The sequence below is a fragment of the Mastigoproctus giganteus genome, chromosome 5 (genome assembly GCF_048544385.1).
Source record: "Mastigoproctus giganteus isolate SK-2022 chromosome 5, ASM4854438v1, whole genome shotgun sequence".
In the NCBI taxonomy this organism is placed as follows: domain Eukaryota; kingdom Metazoa; phylum Arthropoda; class Arachnida; order Uropygi; family Thelyphonidae; genus Mastigoproctus; species Mastigoproctus giganteus.
Genome location: NC_143579.1, coordinates 97,845,446 through 97,871,293, shown reverse-complemented (window position 1 = coordinate 97,871,293; position 25,848 = coordinate 97,845,446). Strand labels below are relative to the sequence as shown.

The 25,848-nt window shown below is 36.8% G+C and overlaps 1 protein-coding gene across 2 annotated transcripts in view; it reads right to left on the bottom strand.

Annotated features, from left to right (window-relative positions):
- Nucleotides 1-25,848, bottom strand: part of l(2)gd1 (lethal (2) giant discs 1) — a 518,195-nt gene that overhangs the window by 241,922 nt on the left and 250,425 nt on the right. For both annotated transcript variants that reach the window (XM_090373359.1, XM_090373358.1), the window contains exon 12: nucleotides 18,952-19,101. In XM_090373359.1, coding sequence (XP_090229485.1) covers nucleotides 18,952-19,101 — 150 coding nt within the window. The remainder of the gene's footprint in view (nucleotides 1-18,951; nucleotides 19,102-25,848) is intronic.

The window sequence follows — 25,848 nt, the reverse complement described above, 5'->3', positions numbered from 1 at the left end:
ATATTTATATAATTGTACTGAATGTCTATGCTCATATGCTTCATGGTTTCGGGCACTATCACAGATGGACCAAGTACAAACCAGCCCCATACCATCAGACTGCCTCTGTCAAACTTCATGGTTGAGATAATGTGCTCCAATAAGAAACAACTCTGGGCAATTTCACATGCAAATACAAGCACTGAATTAAAACATTGTGCAGCAAGATTTTTTTACTCCATAGCACCTTCTGTCAGTGTCATAGACTGATGAATATCATGAACATAAGAATGTCAAGGACTATACTGCTCCAAATGCCATCTTGCATTGAAGACTGTGATATTTGGCTTATGTGCAGCTATCTAGACAGAAACTACCATAATTTTGAGGGAGGTGGGAGAGAGTGTCGAATCATTTAAGTTAATTATGAGAGCATCACTGGACGCTGGAGAGATTCTTTTTGATTGGAGAAGTTCCAACATATTGCCAATACATAAAAAGTGGTTCTAAGAATGAATCAGTAACTACAGGCCAGTTCGACTTCAGTGGTAGGGAAAATCTTAAAGGCAATAGTTAAGAGTGCAATCTAGGGACATTTCAATAAAAATGGCATTCAGCAGGAAACAACAAGGTTTTGTTAAGGGAAACTCATGCTTAACTAACCTGGTAAAGCTATTTGACACAGTTACTCATGAGCTAGATGTAGGAATCAATTTTGACATAGTTTATTTGAATTTTAACAAGGCATTTGACTCAGTCCTTCATGAAAGGTTACTGTATAAGTGAAACAAGTTGGGATTACTAGAAAGATTCTAAGATGGGTTGCAGGGTGACTGTAAGGTAGAAGTGGGGTCTGCCAAGGATTGATTCTTGGACCAATATTTCTGATTTTCATAAACAACACAAATGAAGGGACAGAGGGTGCAATGTCAAAATTTGCTGATGATGTAAAGATTAGGAGAGTTGTTGGTGATCAGTGAGTGCCAAGCAACACTCTGAAAAGTGGCATATGTTTTAATGCAGCAAAATGCAAGGTCTTATACTTGGAGAATACCAACCCCAAAATAGCTTATACACTTGGTGGAGTTGAATCAAAAACAATAGAAGAAGAAAGGTATCTTGGATTTATGATACAGGCGATATGAAGTTTTCTGAGCAGTGTAAAAAGGCAGCCAGAAAAGCCCATGGTGTCCTATCAATGATTTATTGAGCAATATTTTATAACAATATATGTAGAGATAGGGAGATTATAATCCCACTGTATAAGGCAATTACAGTGTTTCAAATAAAGTCTCACTGTATTTGGAATACTGTATTCCCATATGGAAACATCATCCACAAAAAGACATTGAGCTTTTCGAAAGAGTCCAAAGACAGGCAACTCACAGGGTGAGATTGGTGAAAATGGCCCACATAATTGAAGAAAGACTTCGATTATGTGGACTACAGAACTTGGCAATAACACCTTAGGGGCACCTGGTTGAGGTATATATAAGGCTCTGAGATGGGTTAGTAAAATGAATGAAAGTGGAATTTTCATTGTTATAAAGAATTCCAGAACTAGGGGCAATAAATTTAAATTACACGGGAAAGGTTTAGAGTATATTGTAGGAAGTTTTCTTTTAGACAGTGAATTGTTGGTTACTGGAACAAGTTGATTCTGCAGTAGTTGCAGCTGATAGTTTTAAGAAATTCTAAAGTCAACTGGATAGTTACTTATGTGAGAAAAGAAGTGCATAATTTGTATTTTCTTATGTACTCTCTCTCTCTCTTTTTTCTTTTTTTTCAGTGCAGCAAAAGCCTGTTGCTTTCTTGCACTATATAGCTATTACAAATAATAATCTTTCTGGTTCATCAAACATGTTCAATAAGTTTTTGAGGCTATCCAAACCTTTTTCTCATAAAAGGTTTGGATATTAGTATGTTTGAGATGATGCATGTGCGGAGTCTTCTGACACACTAAACACAATATTCATCAAGGAGTGTCCTGATACTTTCTCGGTTACACAGCATATATATATATATATATATATATATATATATATACACACCTAAACCTCTTTTTATGCGAATTTTTTTTATGCGAATTCAGAGTTACGCGAATTGGCAAAAATAATTTTTTTACGCAATTTTTATTCACTTTTACACGACCAACCTAAATTCTAAGTTAGTAAATTAATAAGAGGAGTTTACCTCAATATAGTACGTGGAACACTTCCGTATGATACCCTCCAGAAATTAAAACGGAAAAAACGAAAAAATCGACAACTTACCGGTACATTAAAGTAAAATATAAATAATTAAAGTAAAATATAAATAATTAAATAATCAATTTAACACAATTCAAAATCAATTCAAAACAATTAAAATTCAAATTAACGCAATTAAAAGAATCTAACGAAAATATTCAAAACGATTTTCCTTCCTGAAGCTGACAATGCTTTTCGACCGACTGTCGTGATCACAGGAATGAAAATTACCGAATCAGGCTAAACCTGCAACTTAAATAGTGATTATGTGTCTTCGCGCATGCGCGTAAAGGTCCACGCATCGGAGATCAAATATGGCCGCCGAACATTAACAAAATTCTCGTGTAATTTAATTTCAACGGTTTCTGCAATTAATAGTCGCGTATAATTACGTTGAACGTTAAGTATTTTGGCCTCGTTAAATAAAAAAGTATGTTTTTCGTTAATGGCATGAAAGGCTAATTCTGACGCTGCTGAACGAGAAGCACGAACTGAGGCTTCGTGTTGATTTACACGGATATTAAGAGAAAACCGCGTCGAACCCTGATAAGACGAGTCGCAATCACCGCAAGAAATGTTGTATACTAGATCATTAATTTGTGTTGCGAACGCCGAAAGAACCGAGCGATTGTTCAGTATAGTGTGTAACTTCCGTATAGGCCTAGCTATAATTTTAAATTCGGTATCTTTAAAGAATCTGTTAAGCTGTTTGTGCCACTGTTCAACATATGGGACAGAAATAAAGTATTTTTTGATATTACTATTGTTGATTGGTGCAGTATTTTGTATCCTATCCTTAGCCTTGTACCCTAATTCGATTTATTGTGTTAATGGGATAACCCCTGTTCAAGAATCTGCTAGTTAATATTTGTATTTCTGAGTCTAAAGCAGAATCCGTCGTTGAATATTTATAGGCATTTAGAAATTGATTAAAGATAATCGATCTTTTGTAGGTGAACGGGTGGTAGCTATTATAATGTAGAAGCATACCGGTGTTTGTGGGTTTTCGATAGATGCTAAATTGTATTTTGTTCGAGTCCCGGGTAAGCGTGAAATTTAGAAAGTTTAATGACTTAGTATCCGTATCTTCCCTTTCCAATGTAAATTTGAGTCTAGAATGAATATTATTAAACGAATGTAAAATATCTTGGATAGTACTACTATCGGTAATAACTAGAACATCGTCTAAATACCTCCCATAGTATGTGATACGGGGACGAAAAGGTGTCAAATGTATCTGCTCAATCGTTGAGAGATAGATCTCTGACATTAAGCCACTCAGGCTCAAACCCATTGGTAATCCAAAAATTTGTTTGTACACCTTGTCTCGAAAGGTGATGTAGTTAGCCTCAACTAATAGTTTAATTAAGTGAAAAATCTCCTTTATAGGCAGCTTCGTATAATTAATCGGTGTCGAGTTTTTATTTAACATATCCCAAATAATATCTAATGTGTATTCAACGTTTACATTCGTATATAATGATGTAACATCTAATGAGAATAAATTGTCATTGTCGCCGAGTCTACAGTCTTTAAGATTATTAAATAATGTATCGTAATTCTTAATCCCAAATTGTATAACCTGTCTAAAAGGTTTTATAATGTTATATACATGTGTGGCTAAGGCTGAAAATGCCGAGTTCCTGTAGGAAACAATAGGTCGAATCGGAAATCCAGGCTTGTGTAATTTTACCTGACCAAAAAGTGCAGGAATATTGTATGTTCTGGACTTCAATTCCTTCAACTGAACCATAGTAATGTAGTCGTTTTTTCGATATGTGGTTAACGTTTTATTGTATTGATTTACCAAATTGGTAAACAGTGTCGGGTCCACTTCACAATAAGTGGAGCTATCAGATACAACTGAATCTAACTTATTAATATAATCATGTTTATCTAGTATTACCACTGTATCTCCTTTATCTGCCCTCTGTATAATAATGTCCTTATTTTCTCGAAGTTCTCGTAAAGCTGAACTGTCATGTGTATTCAATTTAGGAAGTCGCGTTTCTTTTATGTTATTCACTACTTGGTTAACTTGCTGAATAAATACATCTTTTTGTGGAACACTACGAAGTCCAAATTCAATATCAATTACGCATTGTTTTTTTGGCAGCTTTCGAGGTGGTAAATTATAATTTAATCCTTTGGATAAAAGTGAAATCTGGTCCTGCGATAGTGTACACGAGGAAAGATTTGTAACCTGTTGATATGTCGGTTCGTTGGATACTGGGTGAGGGGGTGTTCGTGAACTAGCCGACATATTCTGTGGTAGTGCGTTATGTGTCTGTGGGGGGGATGTCACCCAACTCGTGTGAACTTGGTCGCAAGCTCGCGACAATGTGTTAGAATTCGCATGAACGTGTCTTGAACTATTCGATAATGTTTGCAACTTATTAACGTGTCTGTTTTTTATTTCTGAGCCTTGTGCTTCCCGTCGCAAATCTATGGAGGTCTTCAATACAGACCAATCGTTCGGATGTAGATAATTTTTTAATTTATCGCGAAGCTTCCTAACCTGGGAAAGGTATTTTTGTTTATCCGAATATCGAGATTTTAAGGCAAGCTTAACAATATTACGTGATGTCGCCAGTGATAGTTGTTTTATGCCTGAAATTTTTTGATTTAAATTCACCCTGGCAAACTTCGGAACGATGTTGTTTTGAAGGCAATATTTTAGGAAAGAAATATGGTAACTTTGGGCCGAGTACCTTAGTGTAGATTTAATGTAATTTTGTACCAAGCCATTCAAAAAATCTCCCATAATTGTGTGTATCGATTGTATACTACTGGAGAGACAGGAAGTGAATGAAATAGTCAATAATGAAATAGTCAGGTAAAATTACACAAGCCTGGATTTCCGATTCGACCTATTGTTTCCTACAGGAACTCGGCATTTTCAGCCTTAGCCACACATGTATATAACATTATAAAACCTTTTAGACAGGTTATACAATTTGGGATTAAGAATTACGATACATTATTTAATAATCTTAAAGACTGTGGACTCGGCGACAATGACAATTTATTCTCATTAGATGTTACATCATTATATACGAATGTAAACGTTGAATACACATTAGATATTATTTGGGATATGTTAAATAAAAACTCGACACCGATTAATTATACGAAGCTGCCTATAAAGGAGATTTTTCACTTAATTAAACTATTAGTTGAGGCTAACTACATCACCTTTCGAGACAAGGTGTACAAACAAATTTTTGGATTACCAATGGGTTTGAGCCTGAGTGGCTTAATGTCAGAGATCTATCTCTCAACGATTGAGCAGATACATTTGACACCTTTTCGTCCCCGTATCACATACTATGGGAGGTATTTAGACGATGTTCTAGTTATTACCGATAGTAGTACTATCCAAGATATTTTACATTCGTTTAATAATATTCATTCTAGACTCAAATTTACATTGGAAAGGGAAGATACGGATACTAAGTCATTAAACTTTCTAAATTTCACGCTTACCCGGGACTCGAACAAAATACAATTTAGCATCTATCGAAAACCCACAAACACCGGTATGCTTCTACATTATAATAGCTACCACCCGTTCACCTACAAAAGATCGATTATCTTTAATCAATTTCTAAATGCCTATAAATATTCAACGACGGATTCTGCTTTAGACTCAGAAATACAAATACTAACTAGCAGATTCTTGAACAGGGGTTATCCCATTAACACAATAAATCGAATTAGGGTACAAGCTAAGGATAGGATACAAAATACTGCACCAATCAACAATAGTAATATCAAAAAATACTTTATTTCTGTCCCATATGTTGAACAGTGGCACAAACAGCTTAACAGATTCTTTAAAGATACCGAATTTAAAATTATAGCTAGGCCTATACGGAAGTTACACACTATACTGAACAATCGCTCGGTTCTTTCGGCGTTCGCAACACAAATTAATGATCTAGTATACAACATTTCTTGCAGTGATTGCGACTCGTCTTATCAGGGTTCGACGCGGTTTTCTCTTAATATCCGTGTAAATCAACACGAAGCCTCAGTTCGTGCTTCTCGTTCAGCAGCGTCAGAATTAGCCTTTCATGCCATTAACGAAAAACATACTTTTTTATTTAACGAGGCCAAAATACTTAACGTTCAACGTAATTATACGCGACTATTAATTGCAGAAACCGTTGAAATTAAATTACACGAGAATTCTGTTAATGTTCGGCGGCCATATTTGATCTCCGATGCGTGGACCTTTACGCGCATGCGCGAAGACACAATCACTATTTAAGTTGCAGGTTTAGCCTGATTCGGTAATTTTCATTCCTGTGATCACGACAGTCGGTCGAAAAGCATTGTCAGCTTCAGGAAGGAAAATCGTTTTGAATATTTTCGTTAGATTCTTTTAATTGCGTTAATTTGAATTTTAATTGTTTTGAATTGATTTTGAATTGTGTTAAATTGATTATTTAATTATTTATATTTTACTTTAATTATTTATATTTTACTTTAATGTACCGGTAAGTTGTCGATTTTTTCGTTTTTTCCGTTTTAATTTCTGGAGGGTATCATACGGAAGTGTTCCACGTACTATATTGAGGTAAACTCCTCTTATTAATTTACTAATATTATTATCAACGTAGAACATATTGGGTATTACAGCTCTGATTCATACTATCTAATTCTAAGTTAGGAAAAAATCTGTAATTCAACAAAATTCTGAGAATTTTGTAGAATTGCATTCTCGTTTCAATTAAGAAAATTCAAAATTCCCAGAATTACATAACTGACTGTGCATAAACAAAAAAAAAAAAAAAAAAACAGCAGTTGTTTGCAGTTTGAATTTGGTTTCTCATATCAGCTTAGAAAATTCTTATGAATTTAATTTATTGGGAATTCCTCGAATTACATAACTGACTGCGCATAAAAAAGCAGTTCTTAGCAGTTTGAATTTGGTGATTTGGTGTTTGAGAACACAGTTACCGCATTTTTTGCATTTGCATTTTTTAAGTGAAATCAAAATAAAAATTGCATTCTAAAATTAATAATTTTCCCAAGAAATAATAAATGGTAAGCTACATTGCATGTAATTTTCAAACTTTCATTTCATTAACCGAAGATTTTAATCCAGCCCTCACATGATGTTGCCGATAACAAAAAAAATAAGGATAGCCGTTTCCTTGGATATAAAAATTCAAATTTTAGATCGTCTTCAAACTGGGGAAGGTGCGATGGCTGTGGGTAAACATTTTGGAGTCCGTGAATCAACTATCAGATCTATAAAGAAATATGAAGAGGCTTATAGAAAAGCGGTATGTTCTGGTACAAAATTGAGTGCAAAATTATCATCATACACAAGAGATGTTGTTCTAGAAAAGGCCGAAAAAGCTTTAGTGATGTGGATAGAAGATAATGTACAAAAAAGAATGCCAGTTGACGGAAATTCCATCAAGCAATCAGCACTGAGATCTTATGAACAGATTAAAAAACTGCAGCCAGATACTTCATCTCAATCGAGGAAAAAATATGAATTTCATGCAAGCAATGGTTGGTTGGCTAAGTTTATTAAAAGACATGCTCTTCATAATATAAAAATTAAAGGTGAAACGGCTTCTGCTGATGAAACAGCTGCTAAAGCATTTCCACAAAAACTTGCTAAAATAATTGAAGATGGTTGTTGTTGTTGTTGTTGTTTGTTGGATTTATTGGTGCAAGGGCTACTAAGGCCATAATGCACCTATTTCAATCTTATTTGGTACATGATTGTTATATTAAATAAAAGGATTCAGATCAGGTGATATTTGTTTATCATTTTGAGGAAGGTAAAAACATCATTAATATCTTATCAGTCTCCGAGAATCTGTTGTAAGGTAAGTTTATTAGAAGAATATAGATGTGAAGAGAAAGCTGTTTTTCGTTCTCTCAGATATAATGGACATTCAATGATCAAGTGGTTTACTGTGAGTTGAGTTTGACAGTTGCTACATAGTGGAGGGTCATCCTGAGTGAGTAAATAACTATGAGTTAGGTGAGTATGTCCTATTCGAATTCTAGCAAGTGCTACTTCTTCCTTTCTATTGCCTCTTAGGCTTGATAGCCACTTCTTGTGATCATTTTTAATCTGAAAAAGCTTATTGCTTTTTACTCCCTGCCAAATGGATAGCCATTTTTTTCTAATATTGCTATGTATGATGCGTTTTAAATCTGTGTAAGGTATCTGCATGTCTGATTTTATGTGACTGGCATTCTTGGCTGCAAGATCGGCTTGTTCGTTTCCTCTGATTCCAGAGTGCCCAGGTATCCAACAGAAAATTAATTTTTGCCTGTTTGCAAGAAGCTGCACTAACTTGGTTTGAATTTGTTGTAGAAACGGATGACTGGAAGGAAATTTACACTGAAGAGCAGATACAGTGCTTAAGGAATCGGTGTAGATAATAGTTTGAGGATATAATGATTGTTTTACATTGTCTAGAGCCATCAGGATAGCATACAGTTCTGGGGTGTAAATACTGTACTCCAAAGGGAGCTGCTGGGATACTGTAATGTTTGGTAGAACTGCAGCTGCTCTAACTTATCTGTCTTGGAACCATCAGTGTAAATTTGGGTAAAACTAGAGAACTGAAAAGAGTGAGTTGCATGGATCTGCTGAATACTGAAATTTGGAAGTGCATTCTTTCCCCATTGTTGGAAATGTTGGTCAACATTGGCCAAGAGTATTTGCCATGGTGGCATAGCTGTGCTAATATCTAGAATCATGTCATTCATATTTAGTTCCCAGCACGTAGTTATGCTTTGTAATCTAATGCCACATGGTTTATTCTGCAAAGGTTTATTTTGGTAAAAATTATGCCATTTTGGGGTGAATAAATACTGCTTTATAGGATGATGTGGAAAACTTCTGATTTTTGCTGCATAACTTAATAACAGAGCTTGCCGACGAAGAAATAGGGGTGGTTCGTGTGCTTATAGTGTGGTGGTTCGTATAGAGACTCTGAAATGGCGATGTACGAAAAGCTCTCAGTGCAATTCGGAGAGCATTGTGATGTACTGGGTCGAGCCATTTTAATACACTTTCTCTAGCTGAGGCATATGCAGGTGACCCATAGTCTAGTGTGGATCTTATGAGCGACCGGTATAAGTGCAGCAGCATATACCGATCTGTACCCCATGACACAGCGGAAATTGCCCTGAGGAGATTCAGCTTCTTTAGACAGGTTGTATGAATATGCTTAATATGCTCTAAGAAACTAAGTTTTTTATCCAGAATTAGTCCAAGAAAGCTAATACTCCGCTGAAAAGAAATTGGATGAGAATCAAGATGTAAATCGGGATCTGGATGTAAATTCCATTTACAGCAAAAATGAATTGCTGTTGTTTTTTGTTTTGAAAGTCTGTATTCATTATTTTTGGCCCACCGAACAAGCTTGTTAATTGTACCTTGAAGCTGCCTTTCAATGAAACACATGTTTTGTGAGTGGCTTGAGATTGCCAGATCGTCGGCATACAGATAAGTTTCGACTGTGTCGGGAAAACATTTGGTAATGGAATTAATCCTGAGAGAGAAGAGCGTGGCACTAAGCACAGAACCCTGAGGGAGCCCCCCTCTTCTTGCACAAATGTTTGCGAAAGAGCAGAGTGAAATCGTACCTGAAAGGTCCTATTGCTCAAAAAGTTCTGGATAAATTTTGGAAGATGACCACGAATACCGGGTTCATAGAGATCGTGAAGAATTCCACACCGCCGGGTTGTATTAAAAGCTTTTTTGATGTCAAGACATATCATCACTAGGTGTTCGTTCCTGAGAAATGCATTTTGGATGTTTCCTTCAGCTTTGACCATAAGGTCAAGTGTTGATCTAGTTCTTTGAAATCCATATTGATTTTGACTTAGAATGCATTCAGTCTCTAGGAACCATGTCAATCTGGCATTAATTATTTTTTCTAATGCTTTTCCTATACAACTAGTTAACACTATCGGTCGGTAATTTGCTGGATCTGAATGGTCCTTTCCTGGTTTTGGAAAATAATAATTTTGGGAAGCTAATACAATAGAATGACGCCAACTGGTAGGGTAGTAATCTTCGCCAAAGATTCTATTATACAGTTTAAGCAGAGCAGAAAGGGATTCTTCACTCAAGTGATATATCATGGCATAGTACACTCCATCAGGGTCAGCAGCACTATTTTTGGATCTTGCAAGTGCACTACGTAACCCTGCCATGGTAAGGGGTACGTTATATGGATGCTGTCGTGAAGTACTGAAATTGAGATTATATTTTTCTGCTTGTACTTTATGTGCCTGGAAACTTGGCTCAAATGTGGTTACAGCAGAGATTTTTTCGAAGGTTTCACCTAATGTATTAGAAATATCGAGAGGATTGCAGATTTCTTTGCCTTTTAGATATATTATCGGAGTGGTTATAGGTGGATATTTTCCATTAATTCTTCGAACTTTAGTCCAAACAGTTCTGATATTTGTGGTCCTGTTTATAGAGGAGGCATATTTAGACCATGTCTCTTTTTTGGTTATTCATTGTAGTGACGAGATTTAGCTCTAGCTTTCTTGAACTGTATGAGATTAGCTGTGGTTGGGTATTTACGAAATAAGTTCCAGTATCTATTGTTCTCTTTTTTGGCATTGCTACAGGCTTCATTCCACCATATTTTTGGGTGGGAGCGAGTTTTCATAGATGATCTGGGTATACTGGTTTCTGCAGCTGCTATCATTTGCTGAGTTATGTAAGTTACGGCAGAGTCAATGTTGAGGGTCTCAATAGTCTGAATATCTAGATGTGCCAGCTCTTGATATTTCTTCCAGTTAGCTTTGTTGAATTTCCAAACAGTTTTTATCTCAGTTTGAGGAGGAGAGTTAGCCGATAGTGTGCATATTACTGGAAAGTGGTCATTATTTCGCAGGTTATCAGTGACCGTCCAATCAATAAGAGGAAGGAGGTTTGGCAAGCATATTGAAAGATCAATTGCAGAAGTTGACCTTGAGGAAAGATGCACGTACGTGTGAGTCCCATTGTTTAATAATGTTAAGTTGTGCCTTTCAAGAAATTTTTCAATTAACTGACCTCTCTTATCAAGGTGCGAGGAACCCCATAGGGGGTGATGCCCATTCCAGTCACCCAAGATACAGAAAGGTGGTGGCAGCTGGGTAACTAAATCATTCAAATCTGCTAGAGAGTATGAATAGTTTGGCGAAAGGTATATGGAAACAACTGTTACTGCTATCTTAACCATAACTCTAGCAGCAATTGCTTCTAAAGTTGTTTGCAGTGGGACTGGTCTGAAAGGAGTTCTGGAGTTTACTAGGAATGCTACACCTCCATGTGCTGTATTAGAGTCGTTTCTATCCTTTCTAAGCATTATATGTTGTTTTATGTTCATAGTTATTTTAGGGGTCAGGTTTGTTTCCTGTAGACAAAGAACAGCAGGCTTATATTCGGTAATTAAGTCATAAACATCGTCTAAGTTAGCTCGGAGTCCGCGACAATTCCATTGAATGATTCTATGCATTATTGAGGATTATCGGGTGTGTCTGCTTGCTTACGGGATGTGGTCTGTTTGCGCCTGTCTAGTCTTTTTTCCCTTTTTGGGAAATTTGGTATAGTGACGTCCATGTCCTCCTCTTCTGCATGAAGTTCAAGAAGTGGATCATCTCGGTGTGAATTTCTATCTATGTCCATGGTATCAGTATTGGTTTTTTGATTATTTCTTTCAGAGCTTGTTTGATTAATTGGCTGTTGTATACAGAATTTTTATCTGGCGGTATTGTCAATGGTGTGTTTACCGAATGAGTTGATTGCTGTTGGGTAAGCTGTTCTTTTAGTGTAGAGAGGACTGACCTGGCCCAATCAGAAATTGAGATAATTGGCGGAACTAAACAATCTGTTTGTACTGTTATGGATCATCGCTTTTTTTACAACTGAAGAATAAGATGGCAATTTATTTGAAATTAAACAATGTCTTTTTGCTTATTGGTATGGCACCTTGTGTTCTACTTTGTACTTTTGTATATTCTTTTCAGTCTGCCACTGGATGCACTCCTTTGAAAATGCTGAATGATTCCCCTTACAGTTTGGGCAGCTTTGTATTTCAGTGGGGCAGTCTGTGTGAACATGCTCTTTTGAACCACAGGAGGCACAGGTGGTTACACCCCTGCAGACTGCTAGTGAGTGTCCAAATTTTTGGCATTTAAAACACCAGACTGGGTTTGGAATATAAGGTCGAATTTTGCACCTTAAATATCCAGCTTTAACAGTTGTTGGTAAAATTGGTGTTTTAAATGTAAGAATGACCATTCGGGTAGGAATAAGAACCCCATCTTTCTTAATGATTATCCTTTTGACATTTATTACATTTTGATCGCCTAATTCCTGAACAATTTCCTCCTCAGATACATTAAGGAGATCCCACTCAGCTATTACCCCTTTAGAGGAGTTTAAGGTGGCATGCGGGGTAACCTTTGTGGGAATTCCACCAAAAGTCAATATTTTTAATAGTTTTTCCGAGTGTTTATTCTCATTCATCTCCACTAGAAGGTCTCCGGATTTTAATCTTCGAACCATTTTTGGTGGACCCGCCACATTCTCAAGACATTTCTGTATTAAGAATGAGGAGAGCTTACTCAAAGGATTCTCAGTCAAAGAATGCAATATCAAAAAAAGAGGAGCAGGGGTTTCTGTTCCTTCTTTTTTCTGCCGTTTTGCATTACCTGCATTTAAGTCTTCTCTGTTTGAGAGATCTGGATCATGAGATCCATAAGTGGCATGTCTATTTATGTCCATCTTTGCTCCTTTTTGCCCCGGGAGAGTGTTTTTCTTCTCCCAGGTTACCAGCCCCGCCACGTGGAGGCAGGAGCGGTGCCACCAGTGACCAAGCGGTTTAGAGGTTTAGTTAGGTTAGTACGGATTATATATATATACACAAGGAAAGAAAGGTGTATTTCCTTTCTGGATTCTACTTCAAAGCTTTTAAGTAAAGAATCACTTATGAAAAACAAGAAGAATAGTGACACTGGAAAATAAATATAACTAATCCGCTGAGAAAGAACGCTATGTATCGCACAAAATTGCACATTTGCTTGGGCACTATCGCTTGGCACTCGGGGCCAATTGAAGACGGAGGTTACACTCGTGAACAAGTTTGGAATATGGATGAAACTGGCCTTTTCTGGAAAAAAATGCCAAACAGAACTTACATATCAAAAATGCAAAAAACTGTTGGTGGGTTCAAAGCAGCAAAGGATCGCATAACACTCCTATGTTGTTCGAATGCTTTAGGAGATCATATGTTAAAACCACTGCTCATAAATTGATCATTAAGACCATGGGCAATGAAAGGCATAGATTTTCAAAAACTGCCAGTTCATTGGATGGCCAACAAAAAAGCTTGGGTGACCATTGATATTTTCATTGAGTGGTTCCACAAACATTTTGTGCCAGAAGTTAGATGCTATTTGAATGACAAGTGTCTCGAATTTAAAGTGCTTTTGATTCCTGATAATGCACCCGGTCATCCTGCCATAGAACACCCAAATGTGCAATTTTGTTTTCTGCCATCCAATACCACATCATTGCTACAACCTCTAGATCAGGGTATAATTGTGACTTTTAAAACATATTATGTCAGACGAACATTTCAGTTCATTTTGAACAAGCTAAATGATGATGAAACACATCATTATGGATGTGTGGAAAAAATTTTCAATTGTGGATTGTATTGATCAGGTTCGATTTTCGTTATCTGAATTGAGACCAGAAACTATGAATGCATGCTGGAATGCTATTTGGCCCGCATGCGTTAAAGAGAATGCTCCTGTTTCCTTCATTCAATCATACTGCAGAATTCCCCAATATAATAAGTTTGGCATGTGAAATTGGCAGAGAAGGATTCGATGATCTTACGTCGGCAGATATCGAAGAATTGTTAATTGATAAACCTCTTAGCGAAGACAAATAGTGGAGATTGTTTCTGAGACTGCTGAAAGGGAAGAAGTTAATGATAATGATCAAGATAATCCTACTTTTACTGCTGATATAATTAAAGAAGGTCTTAAACTGACCAGTAATTTAGGTAATTATTTTGCCCGACATGATCCAAATGAAGAATGTGCTGGGAAGTTTTCACATGAGCTTAAGTTGATAATGTCTCCATACAGAGAATTATATCGCGACTTATCTAAAGCATCAACACGGCGATTAATAACTGAGTTCATGCCTAAAACTACTGAAACAACCAGTGGTACTTTTGTTCAAGACATGACAAGAAGAATTCCACAAGTTGAGGCAGAAGGCGATGACGATAATACCATATCTAGTAGTTCTAGTGATATTACAGTCTCACGAATGAAAGCATTCACATTTATTGTCAGAAACTGATAGCGAATAACAATTTTTTTATAGAATCCTTAGCAAACAGAAATGAATATGTTTTTTTTTAAAGTTATTAAAATTCATTATATGTATGTGTGTTCTCCATGAAATGTAAATAAAAATCTTATAATGTTTGTTTGTTTTTTTCATTATTTTGCTTATATTTCAGGTTTGGAACCAATCTTCACTTTTTCTACGGAGTCAGTAGTTCTTTTTATGTGAATTATTTTTACGCATAATTTTTAGGAACGTATCTATCGCGTAAAAAGAGGTTTAGATGTATATATATATTTTTTTTTGTTTTGTTTTGTTTTATATTTTGTAGTTATAGTTATAAGTGTAGTTATAGTTATAAGTCATTTGTCTGGTTGTGTAGTTATAGTTAAAAGTCATTTGTCTGGTTGTTTAGCTAACTGGAAGATGAAATTAGGAATAACATGAGCACCAACTTTATATTCTTCAATCATATATCACTTTCCTAAAACTAAAATTTTCCACACTCCGGGCTATTAGTGTAATTTGAGGGCAGGAGTGTCTATTTCTATCCTAATTTCACCTCCCATTAGCTAAACAACCAGACAATGGCTTATAACTATAATACACAATATGTATTATATACTTACTAGCTCTATCTATGCAGCCAAATGCAAGATAGGCAAGTAGTTTCTCACACACACACACACACACACACACACACACACACACACACACACACACACACACACACACACACAGAGAGAGAGAGAGAGAGAGAGAGAGAGAGAGAGAGAGAGAGTCGGACCTCGTATAACACGTGTTTGCATTACACGAATTCGATCATACACGATTTATAAATAGGGGAACGTTATCTTATATAACACGAACCGAATTCGCTTATACACGATTCGCCTTTGTGTTTACAAGAAATGGCAGTCGAATGCGGAATCACCCCAACTGAACGCAACACGATAGGAACGAAGAAGATTCTGAAAATGTATTTATGTGTTTTATATCAGTGAAGGGGAAACACATTTCACCATAATAACGTAAAAACCAACACAATTCCAGCTATCGATATAATCGCAAATGCAATTAGATGGAGTTTACTACCAGTTTATAACAGATTCCACTAGCAGAAACGCAACTGGAAATTGTTTTTATTGTTTTATGGTAGTAACCCCCAGAAATGTGCTTTAGTAAAATGTGAGGTGTTAATAGTGTATCTCGGCCTTTACGGTGTTGTTTATTCAGTTGCTATACGCGCGCAGCTTTGTTTATGTGTATCAAGCATGCCTCCTCGTTTTGTAATTGTGCTTTATTCCCTAAAAACGAGTAAAATACTTAAAAGGTGTGAAAAGGAAGCGTCCTGGCTAAGACACTGCAGATTCAGAGAGAAAAAAAAAAGAAGCAATATCGATAAACAGAGGCGGACTGGGTCAAAAATTCTTACCTGGGAAAATTTGTAGTGGCCTCATACTATGGTTTATGGCCAAAATCACACCGGCCTCCGGCCCACCGGGGTTTACCCGGTAAGGCTTTTGGCCAATCCGCCTCTGTCGATAGAGAAAAAATATGAAATTGTGAAACGCTTTGAGCGAAATGAAAGACCATGTGATATTGCACGTGCTACAGACCTAAATGAGGCAACGCCGAGAATTACAAAGAATGCAGAGAAAAAAAAACAACTTTCATAGCGGGAACAACTCAAAGTGTAATTAAAATCCATTAGATTAAGACACAAAGAATTGGAAGAGATGGAACGGCTGTCATCTCTTTGGATAAAAATTCAAACAAAAAACAAGTTTGCTTACGATAGAAGCAAAAGCATTAGCAATATTTTATTACGACTTACGTATTATAATTTATACTTACGTATTATAAAATACGTAAGTATTTTATTACGACTGTTTTATTTAATATAATAAATTTTTTACGAATAAAATACGTATTTTATCCATAAAAAATACTTTTTTAGTATTAAAAAATACTAAAAATACTTTATTATAATATAATATTATTTTTATTACGTATTTTAATCGTTATAAAATACGTAAGTATTTTATAACGATTAAAATTACCCGATTATTTATTGTGTTTGGTAATGTTTTGGTTCCAAATGTGTGTTCAATCTTGGGTGGTCGGCACCTAATCCCACTTTTCCCATAGGGCCTGTTGTTTATATTGCACGATTTTGCATTGCACGAGAGTTTCTAGGAACACAACTATCGTGCTATACAAGGACAGACTGTATATGGGACCAATTCTGGATCTGAAAACAATGAAAAAGGTTTATACAAACATATCCAAAAAATTACTTTGTTTTCAAGTTACAGCCTATTTTGTGTTTAAAGAGTTATCCATCTTACCTTTAAAGGAAATGCTTTGTCGTTGAATACATGCCTGAATGCACCTCATCAAGGAGTGCCCAATGCACTGAAAAATTCTGGGCATTGTTTGATTTGCTGGATCCTTGCTCTACAAATTCACAAAGCATTTCAATGTTGCCAATGGTTTGTTGTTATGCCAACAATGAATTTTAGGTGACCCCACAGGTAAAAATTAAAAAATAATGGATTCAGGTCTAGGAAGTGAGCAAGCCACACAACAGGCCTCCATGGATTATCCATCTATCAGAGAAATGCTCATTCAAATAATATCTGACTACGTGACTAAAATGAGGCAGATTGCTGCCACGCATAAACCACATACAATGTTATATAGCAAAAGAAACTTACTAAACACATTTTAGTAAAATTATGTAAATCAATCCCAAAAAATGGAAAAGAATTCTATGGTTAACCTTACACAAAAAACAAAATAACCAATTAAGCAGTATGACAATAATTCCTGCCTATACATTAACACTAAATTGCTGTGCCTTGACTGGATGATGGTATATAGATTCTCCTCTGTCAGTAATGAGCATTGCAAAAATTAATCACACTGTTTCTTGTGGAGCCAACCTCATCAAGATAATTGTAGGAACCGTGTATAAAAAAGCTCATTGTAGTAGAAAATCAGCTTCAGGAAGACCTTGTAATCTCTGAATGTGATATGGATAAAGTTGTTGTTTCCATAAAATTTTCCAGTTGTGTACTATGCCCTCTGATGCTATTATCCTTCAGCAGCACCTGGCTGACAGCACATTTCAGGCTTTGGCTCCTCCACCATCAACTCTGCCACCACTTGGTGGCAGAGCTGATGGTGGTTTTGTTGTTGTTGTTATTTGGTTTTTAGGAGCATTAACAACTAAGGCCATATTGCTCCGGGTATATGCGGTGGTCATTCCCTGACCTTTCCGCATCCTCCATATTTGGTGGTCACGGGCTCGAACCCCGGTCTAATCAAGAAGCATGTGCTATGCACTGCTGCTCCTGCTTACCTGGCTACGGAGGCGCCTAGTTGATGGTGGAGGAGGCAAAGGCTCAGATTTCACAGCTTCTTTATCTGGAATTTCTTCTTTTGGAAAGGATCACCAGGATTTTACTCCATGTGAATCAGAACCTGCTCCTCCAACCTAACCATTCTGGTATTAATTGGTTTACCACCAACTGAAACTTACTTACTTACTGGATGATCCCATATCTCTAAGACACTATCTATTTTTCATAGATCTTCTTATTTGGCAAATGAAGATTCAGAAATCTATCTACATACAGACATCCTGCTGTGACATCCTACTTGGAAAGCCAAACATGAGATTATTTGTCTGTCATTTCTCAGATTGAAAAATGAGTCCATTGATCACTTGAAATGTTCAGTATTACTAATAGCACAAAATTTCCCCCCTTTTTTTCTCTCAGGAAACTGCATTAGAACTGATTTTATAGTAATAAGGTATGATTGTAAACAGTAAAATACATTTTCAAAATAAATTTAGATTATGCACAATGGAACAGTAATCTTTTATACCTACCTACTATGTCGCCATAATGTGGTTTCCTACCTGGAGACCAAAGGAAGGCTGTAACTCAGAAACAAAGCAACCTTAGGCATATATTTAAATAAACTTTTTTCACTGTTTTCAGACCCTGAAGCAATATTGAAAGTACAGACCATGTGTTATGTGACATTGCCTGTATAAAAGAAGGAATGTTAAGTGATATTAAAACAGGTAAAAGGAGGGCAAGAACTTTAGCAGAATTTCTTATGTGGTAAATGCCAGGTCCAAAGAAAAATGCAATAGTACAGGAAAAAAGAAATAAAACTTTAAGGAGTATGTTTATGATTATACAAAATTAACTATTAAAGAATCTGCTCATGAATAGGAATGAAACAATGTAGATATTCTATTATTATTATTCTACATTATAACACTTTGATAGGGCTATATCTAACAAACTTTCTCTGATAAACTTATTTTTTTGTTAAAAATTCACTTACGTGGGTTTCGCGAACTAGCTGAACCTACTCTTGGTTTAGTAGTTGCTATAGGTTCACTTGGTGGCAGAGTTGATGGTGGAGGAGGAGGCAAAGGCTCACATTTTACAGCTTCTTTATCTGGAATTTCTTCTTTTGGAAAAGGGGCAAATCCTGAAAAAAAAAAATAATAATAAATAATAATAATAAACACATTCTAGCATAAAATATATAATTATTGAAAATTTATCAAAGTATTCCACAACAATTACTACTGTTGTGGAATACTTTGGAATACTATGTGGAATTTCCAGACCCGGAAATAGGCCTGGAAATTCTCCTTTGATTCTTGAAATTATGCCACTTAAACCAGTAGTTTATCCATTTTTCTCCTTACTATTAGAGTCACCATTTTCATTGTGTTACACAGAGTTACTTAATTTCAAATATTTCTCGTCATTGATTAATGCAAAACAAGATTTTGTTGATAGTACTGCTGCAGCATATGTAGTGCATTATTGTTCAACACATCCAAGTAAGTCATGAACTTCATGGTTTTAGGCAATACTGCTAAGGACAAAGTTTAGACCAGCTGAGACGACCCCCATAACATCATGACTGCCTGCACCAAATTTCATGTTTGAGATGACACACTCCAAAAGGAAGTGTTTTTGAAACACAGTTTAGTGAGATCAGCCACTCCACAACACCTTCTGCCACTATTCAAAGCTGATTTTGCACTGGTGACAGTGATAATGGGCTTTTTCCCAGTGGCCTACTACTGAACTCAAGGCTATTCAGCTCCCTATAAATAGTTGATAAATGTCCCTGTAACCTCTTGGACTGCTCCATTTTATATATAATCTTTTTTTTTTTTTTTTGGTAGTTGTTGGCGCATTGGCTTCTGTGGCCATATTGCACCTCCCAAGGTTTTTTTGCAGTACTTTGATCCAAGCCCAAGGCGGGAATCGAACCCGCGACCTTTGGGTTGCCGGGCAGGTACTTTACCCACTCGGCTAGCCCGGTCGGCATATATAATCTCTTTGTATACAAAAGTGATATACATACAATATACCCTTCACAGGGTATACTGTAAAAATGTTGCCATTATGTTTTCATGAAATGATAAGCATGAGGCACAATCCTCTTTATGATTCATCAAATATTGTATGAGTTTATTAGGCTATCCAGATTTTTTTCCATTGAAGTATCGCCTATGGTTTTCCATCTTTAAATAATATTTATCACAGTTGATTTTGCTGTTGTTGTTATTTGGTTTTTAGGAGCATTAGCAACTAAGGCCATGTTGCTCCGGGATGCGGTGGTTATTCCCTGACCTTTCTGCATCCTCCGTATCTGGTGGTCATGGCTCGAACCCCGGTCTAATCAAGAAGCGTGTGCTACGCACTGCCGCTCCTGCCCACCTGGCTACGGAGGCGGCAGTTGATTCTGCAAGATTCAGCCAATCTGCAGTTGTCAGCACAGAAAGGCACTAATGAGAATCCAATAACATACAATGTTATAATTCTGTAAGTTCCAATCAACAAAATCACATTATCTTAAACTCTAAAACATGAACATTTCATGAGTAAGGAACCAACTTAAAATTGGAGTAAATACTCATATATATGTGAGAATGAAATGATACAAGTTACAAAGCAAAAGAATAATACACTTTAAAAAAAAAAAAAAAAAAAAATACAACATATGCCTCTTCAGTATCTAATAACACCTGTGGTTTACAATACGTGCTTGTACATGTCAAACCTAAGAATCATACAGATGATAGGCAGCATCACGTAAAATGTCTGCCATGCATTTTTCAACTGGTTAGATCAAGACAGTTATAGTATGTACTGATTGCAGATGGAACTGGTTATGATGGCCTAACATGTCTAAAAAATCTTCTGTTTTAGACATGTTAGGCCATTATGCACACACTACAAAGGGTAGTTTGTGGACCCAGTGCACAAAATACCCTTTATAGTATGTACATGGTATGTTTGAAAATACTACCTTTTGTGGTACCTGCAACAAAATTACAGGATCTTGTTGATGTACTCCTAGGCTCTCAGACTTCATGGTACGGTAAACAAAGGAGACTACCTACCATAACTTATGCTTGCCCCATACCATGACTGTTGGTGCTCGTGCTGGTCAAGAACAACAGATGGGTTGAACCTATTACCACCTCATCACCATACACAATTGCAGTCATCTGTCACAAAGAACAATAGGATTCGTTACTGAAGACATCACCACATGGCAACATTTGTGACCAGGAGACACAAATGTCACCACATGGCAACATTTGTGTCTCCTGGTCACTTGATCCTGACATAACTCTTTCCAATGCTAGAAAAACAATGGAGAGCTGTATAATGGGCAAATGAATTCAGGAATATGGGTCATCTCAGAATGGTTTGTTTGGTGGTTACTTTGCAACTATGAATTACAGCTCAAACTTCGCATTAGTTATCACTGAATGGGTGACAGTCCCGTTTTCAGAGCCAGTCACATTATTCTTGTGCTGTGATTCTACACCTGTCACATTCTTCCTGATATGTGACACCTTCTCATTACAAGTGTGTCTGATATAAATAGAATGTTGAAACATAAGCAGCAAAGCCATTTTTACTTATGTAACTACTAGAAGAAAGAGAAGAAATCACATTGGTCTACTAGACAAGAATGGCTTAATCATTGATTATTCTGCTCAAGCTACTGACAAACAATAGGTATTTTGCATCTTACAATTCACACAAAGGCATTTTTTAGGAATGGGGATGCCAGCAGTGTATCAAATTCTAACAGCCAACAGAATGATTTTGTGATAATTAAGAGGTCACTATAAAGGAAACACCGGCCTCCGTAGCCGAGTGGGCAGGAGCGGGAGTGCAGTAGCACACGCTCTTGGAGTAGACCGGGGTTCAAGCCCCTGACTGCTGAATATGGGCGATCTGCCAACCCGCACTGGACCAGCGTGGCAGATTATGGTCCATTTCCCTCAACATGAATTGTTGAGGAGGCTTCCATCCTGCAGTGGGTTGATAATGGCTGCACTTTACTTTTTTTTTTTTTATAAAGGAAACTGTCAAAGCTAAATGTAAAAAAAAAAAAAAAAGGCACCTGGTGTGGATGAGATCTATCCAATTATTTTCATGGAGGCAACAAAAGGAGATCATCAAACTTTTAGAAATGATTATGAGAGCATCCAGATTCAGGGGAGGGTCCCTATGAATTAGAGATGTGCAAATAATATCCCCAATTCACAAAGGGAATCATCAAAAGGTGATATAATTGTTAGCTTAACTCCTGTTCCAGGGAATATAATGAAGTCACTGGTTAAAGAAGTAATGCAAGTTCATCCACATAGGCGTGCAGTTATAATCAGTCACAGCATAAATTTGTAAGGGGCAATTTTGACAATCTGAATGGATACTATGACACAGTAACAAATGAAATCGATGCAAAAAATAATTTGACATCATAAACCTAGATTTCAGACAAGCTTTCGATACTGTTTTATATAAAAGAATGCTATGCAAATTAGAGCAGTATGGCATTAAAGACAATCACTCCTATGGATAAAGGGATAGTTGAGTGGGAAAAGATAGAATGGTTATCAATGGACACTGCTCTTCTTGATTTAATGTTATTAGTAGATTCTCCCAGTGTTCAGTGCGGGATCCATACTTGGTTTTCAATATTCATTAATGACACTGACAAAGGCATGTCAGGCTTAATGTCTAAGTTTACAGATGATGTGAAAGTTGGCATGGTGGTTAATGACAGTAATCAAGGTATGCTACTGCAACAAGATCTAGAAACAGTACGATTAATGTCTTTTGAGGTTACGATGAACATCATGGGAAGATCTAATGGCGCCTCCATAGCCAGGTGGGCAGGAGCAGCAGTGTGTAGCACATGCTTCTTGATTAGACTGGGATTCGAGCCCATGACCACCAAATACGGAGGATGCGGAAAGGTCAGGGAATGCCCACCACATATCCCCGGAGCAATATGGCCTTAGTTGCTAATGCTCCTAAAAACTAAACAACAACAGCAGCAAGATCTGATCTTCCTTACAATTCGATGGCATAGCTCTAAAAGGTGTTTGCAGCTCATCCATTATATAGTCCACCAGACTGAACCTATTGGTAACTCTCTAGGACGCTTCTGGAACAGCTAGAGTATAATCTTGATACCTCTACTCTGCTGGATCATGAGAATCCGAGGAGTGTGTATGTGGGGGGAACTGTAGAGATCACATTATGTCAATGAGTTGAGTATATACCATATCCAAAAACTTCATTACTTCATAAAGCATGTCCTTCCTACCTTTTCATACTACTGAATACATCACAAATTGTCAAATTAACAGAATAAACTTATCTGCGAAAAAAATCTAAACTTCCCAAACACTTCCTCGTTCATTTCACATATATACGTGGTCTCAGTTCTAATCTCAATGATGTCTATTTCCACTTACAGTCTGCCAAACCCAAAGTACTTTTTCTGACAGAATCCCAGTTATCAGTTGATTAAACCATTGCTCAGTTATCTGAATCAATCACTCTATGATTCCTTTTGCTTCAAAGGTGGTACTTGTGCATACATATTTTCTGGTGTTCCCTGTCAGAGACTTAGCAATTTGGAATCTCCTTTTTTCGATCTTCTCTGGCTTAAAATCTCAATACCACATTCTGTCAAATTCTTCTATTGCATCTAATGCTCTCCCAACTCCACTAATCATTTGGAACTCTTTGAAATTTGACTTTCTCCAGTAAAACTTTCCTAACAGTGAGGTAATTTTCCTTGGTGATTTTAATGTTCACAACTCCAGCTGGCTTGCATTTTCTAGTCACACAGACCCAGCTGGTCGAGATGCTGAAGTTTTGTAATTACTAATGACCTCACATAGATTGTTAATTTTCCTACCGGAATACCAGACAATCCTAATCGTGCAGCCAACACTCTTAATAATTTTTTCACGAACAACAACCCTTTTAAGTACACAGTCGAGATGAGCGTTCCTATAGGCACCTCGGATCACAACTTTTTGATGGTCTCTTCTCCAATGAACCCTTTTTCTTGTGGAAATTCTCAATCTTGTGTTGTTTGGTATTGCAAGAATGCAAAACGGGATCATCTGTAAGATTTTTTTTCTTCATTTTCTAGGGAGGTCAGATTACTATTTCAAGTCTTCTGATGTCAACGTTTGCTCAGATTATGTCAATGAAAAATATTCTTGTAAGGATGAAACCCTTTATTCCACACTACACCTTAAAATCACTTCCTTTATTGAAAAACCAAAGTTTTCCAATGGACCCTTTCTCTTGTGGCCATTCTCATGCTTGTGTTGTTTGGCATTGCAAGAATTTGCTAAGGCCATTCAAAATAAGAATGTTGCATTTCACAATTGGCTTGTATCCAAATCGCCACATTCATTTTCTGCTTACATCAAAGTACATAATAATTGAAAAACAGTTATTATTCAGTCCAAACTAGATTTTGAACAGGCTAAGAGCAGAAAATTTGCTTCTTGTCCAAATGGTAGTCGAGAATTCTGGTCTCTTGCTAAAGCTAATGGCTGCAACTTTTGCCCATCTCTATTCCCACTGCTGCCAAAACCAGGTGGTTCTATTGCCACTTCGGCTAAAATAAAGCTGACCTATAAAATTTCTACTTTTGTTCCAACTTGTCTATTGATAATCTTGGTAAACTCCTTCTACTATTTCTAGTACACTGCATTCAATGCCTCCTGTAGTCTTCCGTCAAACCTTGAGGCTAAGAAAGCTCCAGGTCCTGATGATATTTCTCCACTTGTTCTCAAAACCTGTGCTCCTGAGCTTGTTCCTGTTCTGTGTCACCTTTTTTTCACTTTTCTATTCCAAAGGTGTTTTCCCTTCTGCTTGGAAATTTGCTCACACAGCCAGATTCTAAAAAGGGTGACAAATACCTCCCATCCAATTATCATCACATTGCACTTACTTCTACTCTTTCTAAAGTAATGGGAAAATAAATTAACCACCAACTCTTAAACTATCTAGAAACCTTCCATCTGATCAATGTTCAGCAGCATGGATTCCATCAGTGTCAATCCATTAGTGATATTCTGGCTTTTGTTACTCATCTGTGGACAAATTCAATGGAAAGGTTTGGTGAAACTCAAGCAATTGTGCTTGACATTTCAAAGGCATTTCATTTGATCATGTTTGGCATAAGGGTTTTCTAAATAAGCTTCTATCTTATGGTTTTCCAACATTTTTTTTTTTTGTAACTGGGTATCCAGCGTTCTTTCTAACTGCTCACCGCAGGTGATGGTAGGTAGCTGTCTGTCTTCTCACTTCTCCAATAATGCTGGTGTTCCCCAAAGTTCAGTTCTTTCTCCCACTCTTCTCCTCTTGTATCTTAATGACCTTATTCCATTAACTGGAAATCCTATTCATAGTTTTGCTGATGATAGCACATTGCATTCCACCTTCCAGTTTGAGAAACCTTGCCCTGCATAAAAAACTTCAACTTCTGGAATATCCACTACCAATTCCTTAAATGCTGTTTTCCAGGTAATTCTCAGTGGGACAAAGATAACTTAGTTGATTTCAATTCTTCTAAATCTCAGTCCTGTCATATATTTCAAAAAAGAATTCCTCAGCTCCTATGCTTATCTTCGATGATATCTTGATTTCTAGCCAAGATCATACATCTCTATTGGGGAAATCTTCTCTTGGGAAAAGAGAAGATTTCTATTGGGGAAATCTTCTCTTGGGTGCCTCCGTAGCCAGGTAGGCAGGAGCAGCACATGCTTCTTGATTAGACCGGAGTTTGAGCGCATGACCACGAAATACGGAGGATGCGGAAAGGTCAGGGAATGACCACAGCATATCCCCGGAGCAATATGGCCTTAATTGCTAATGC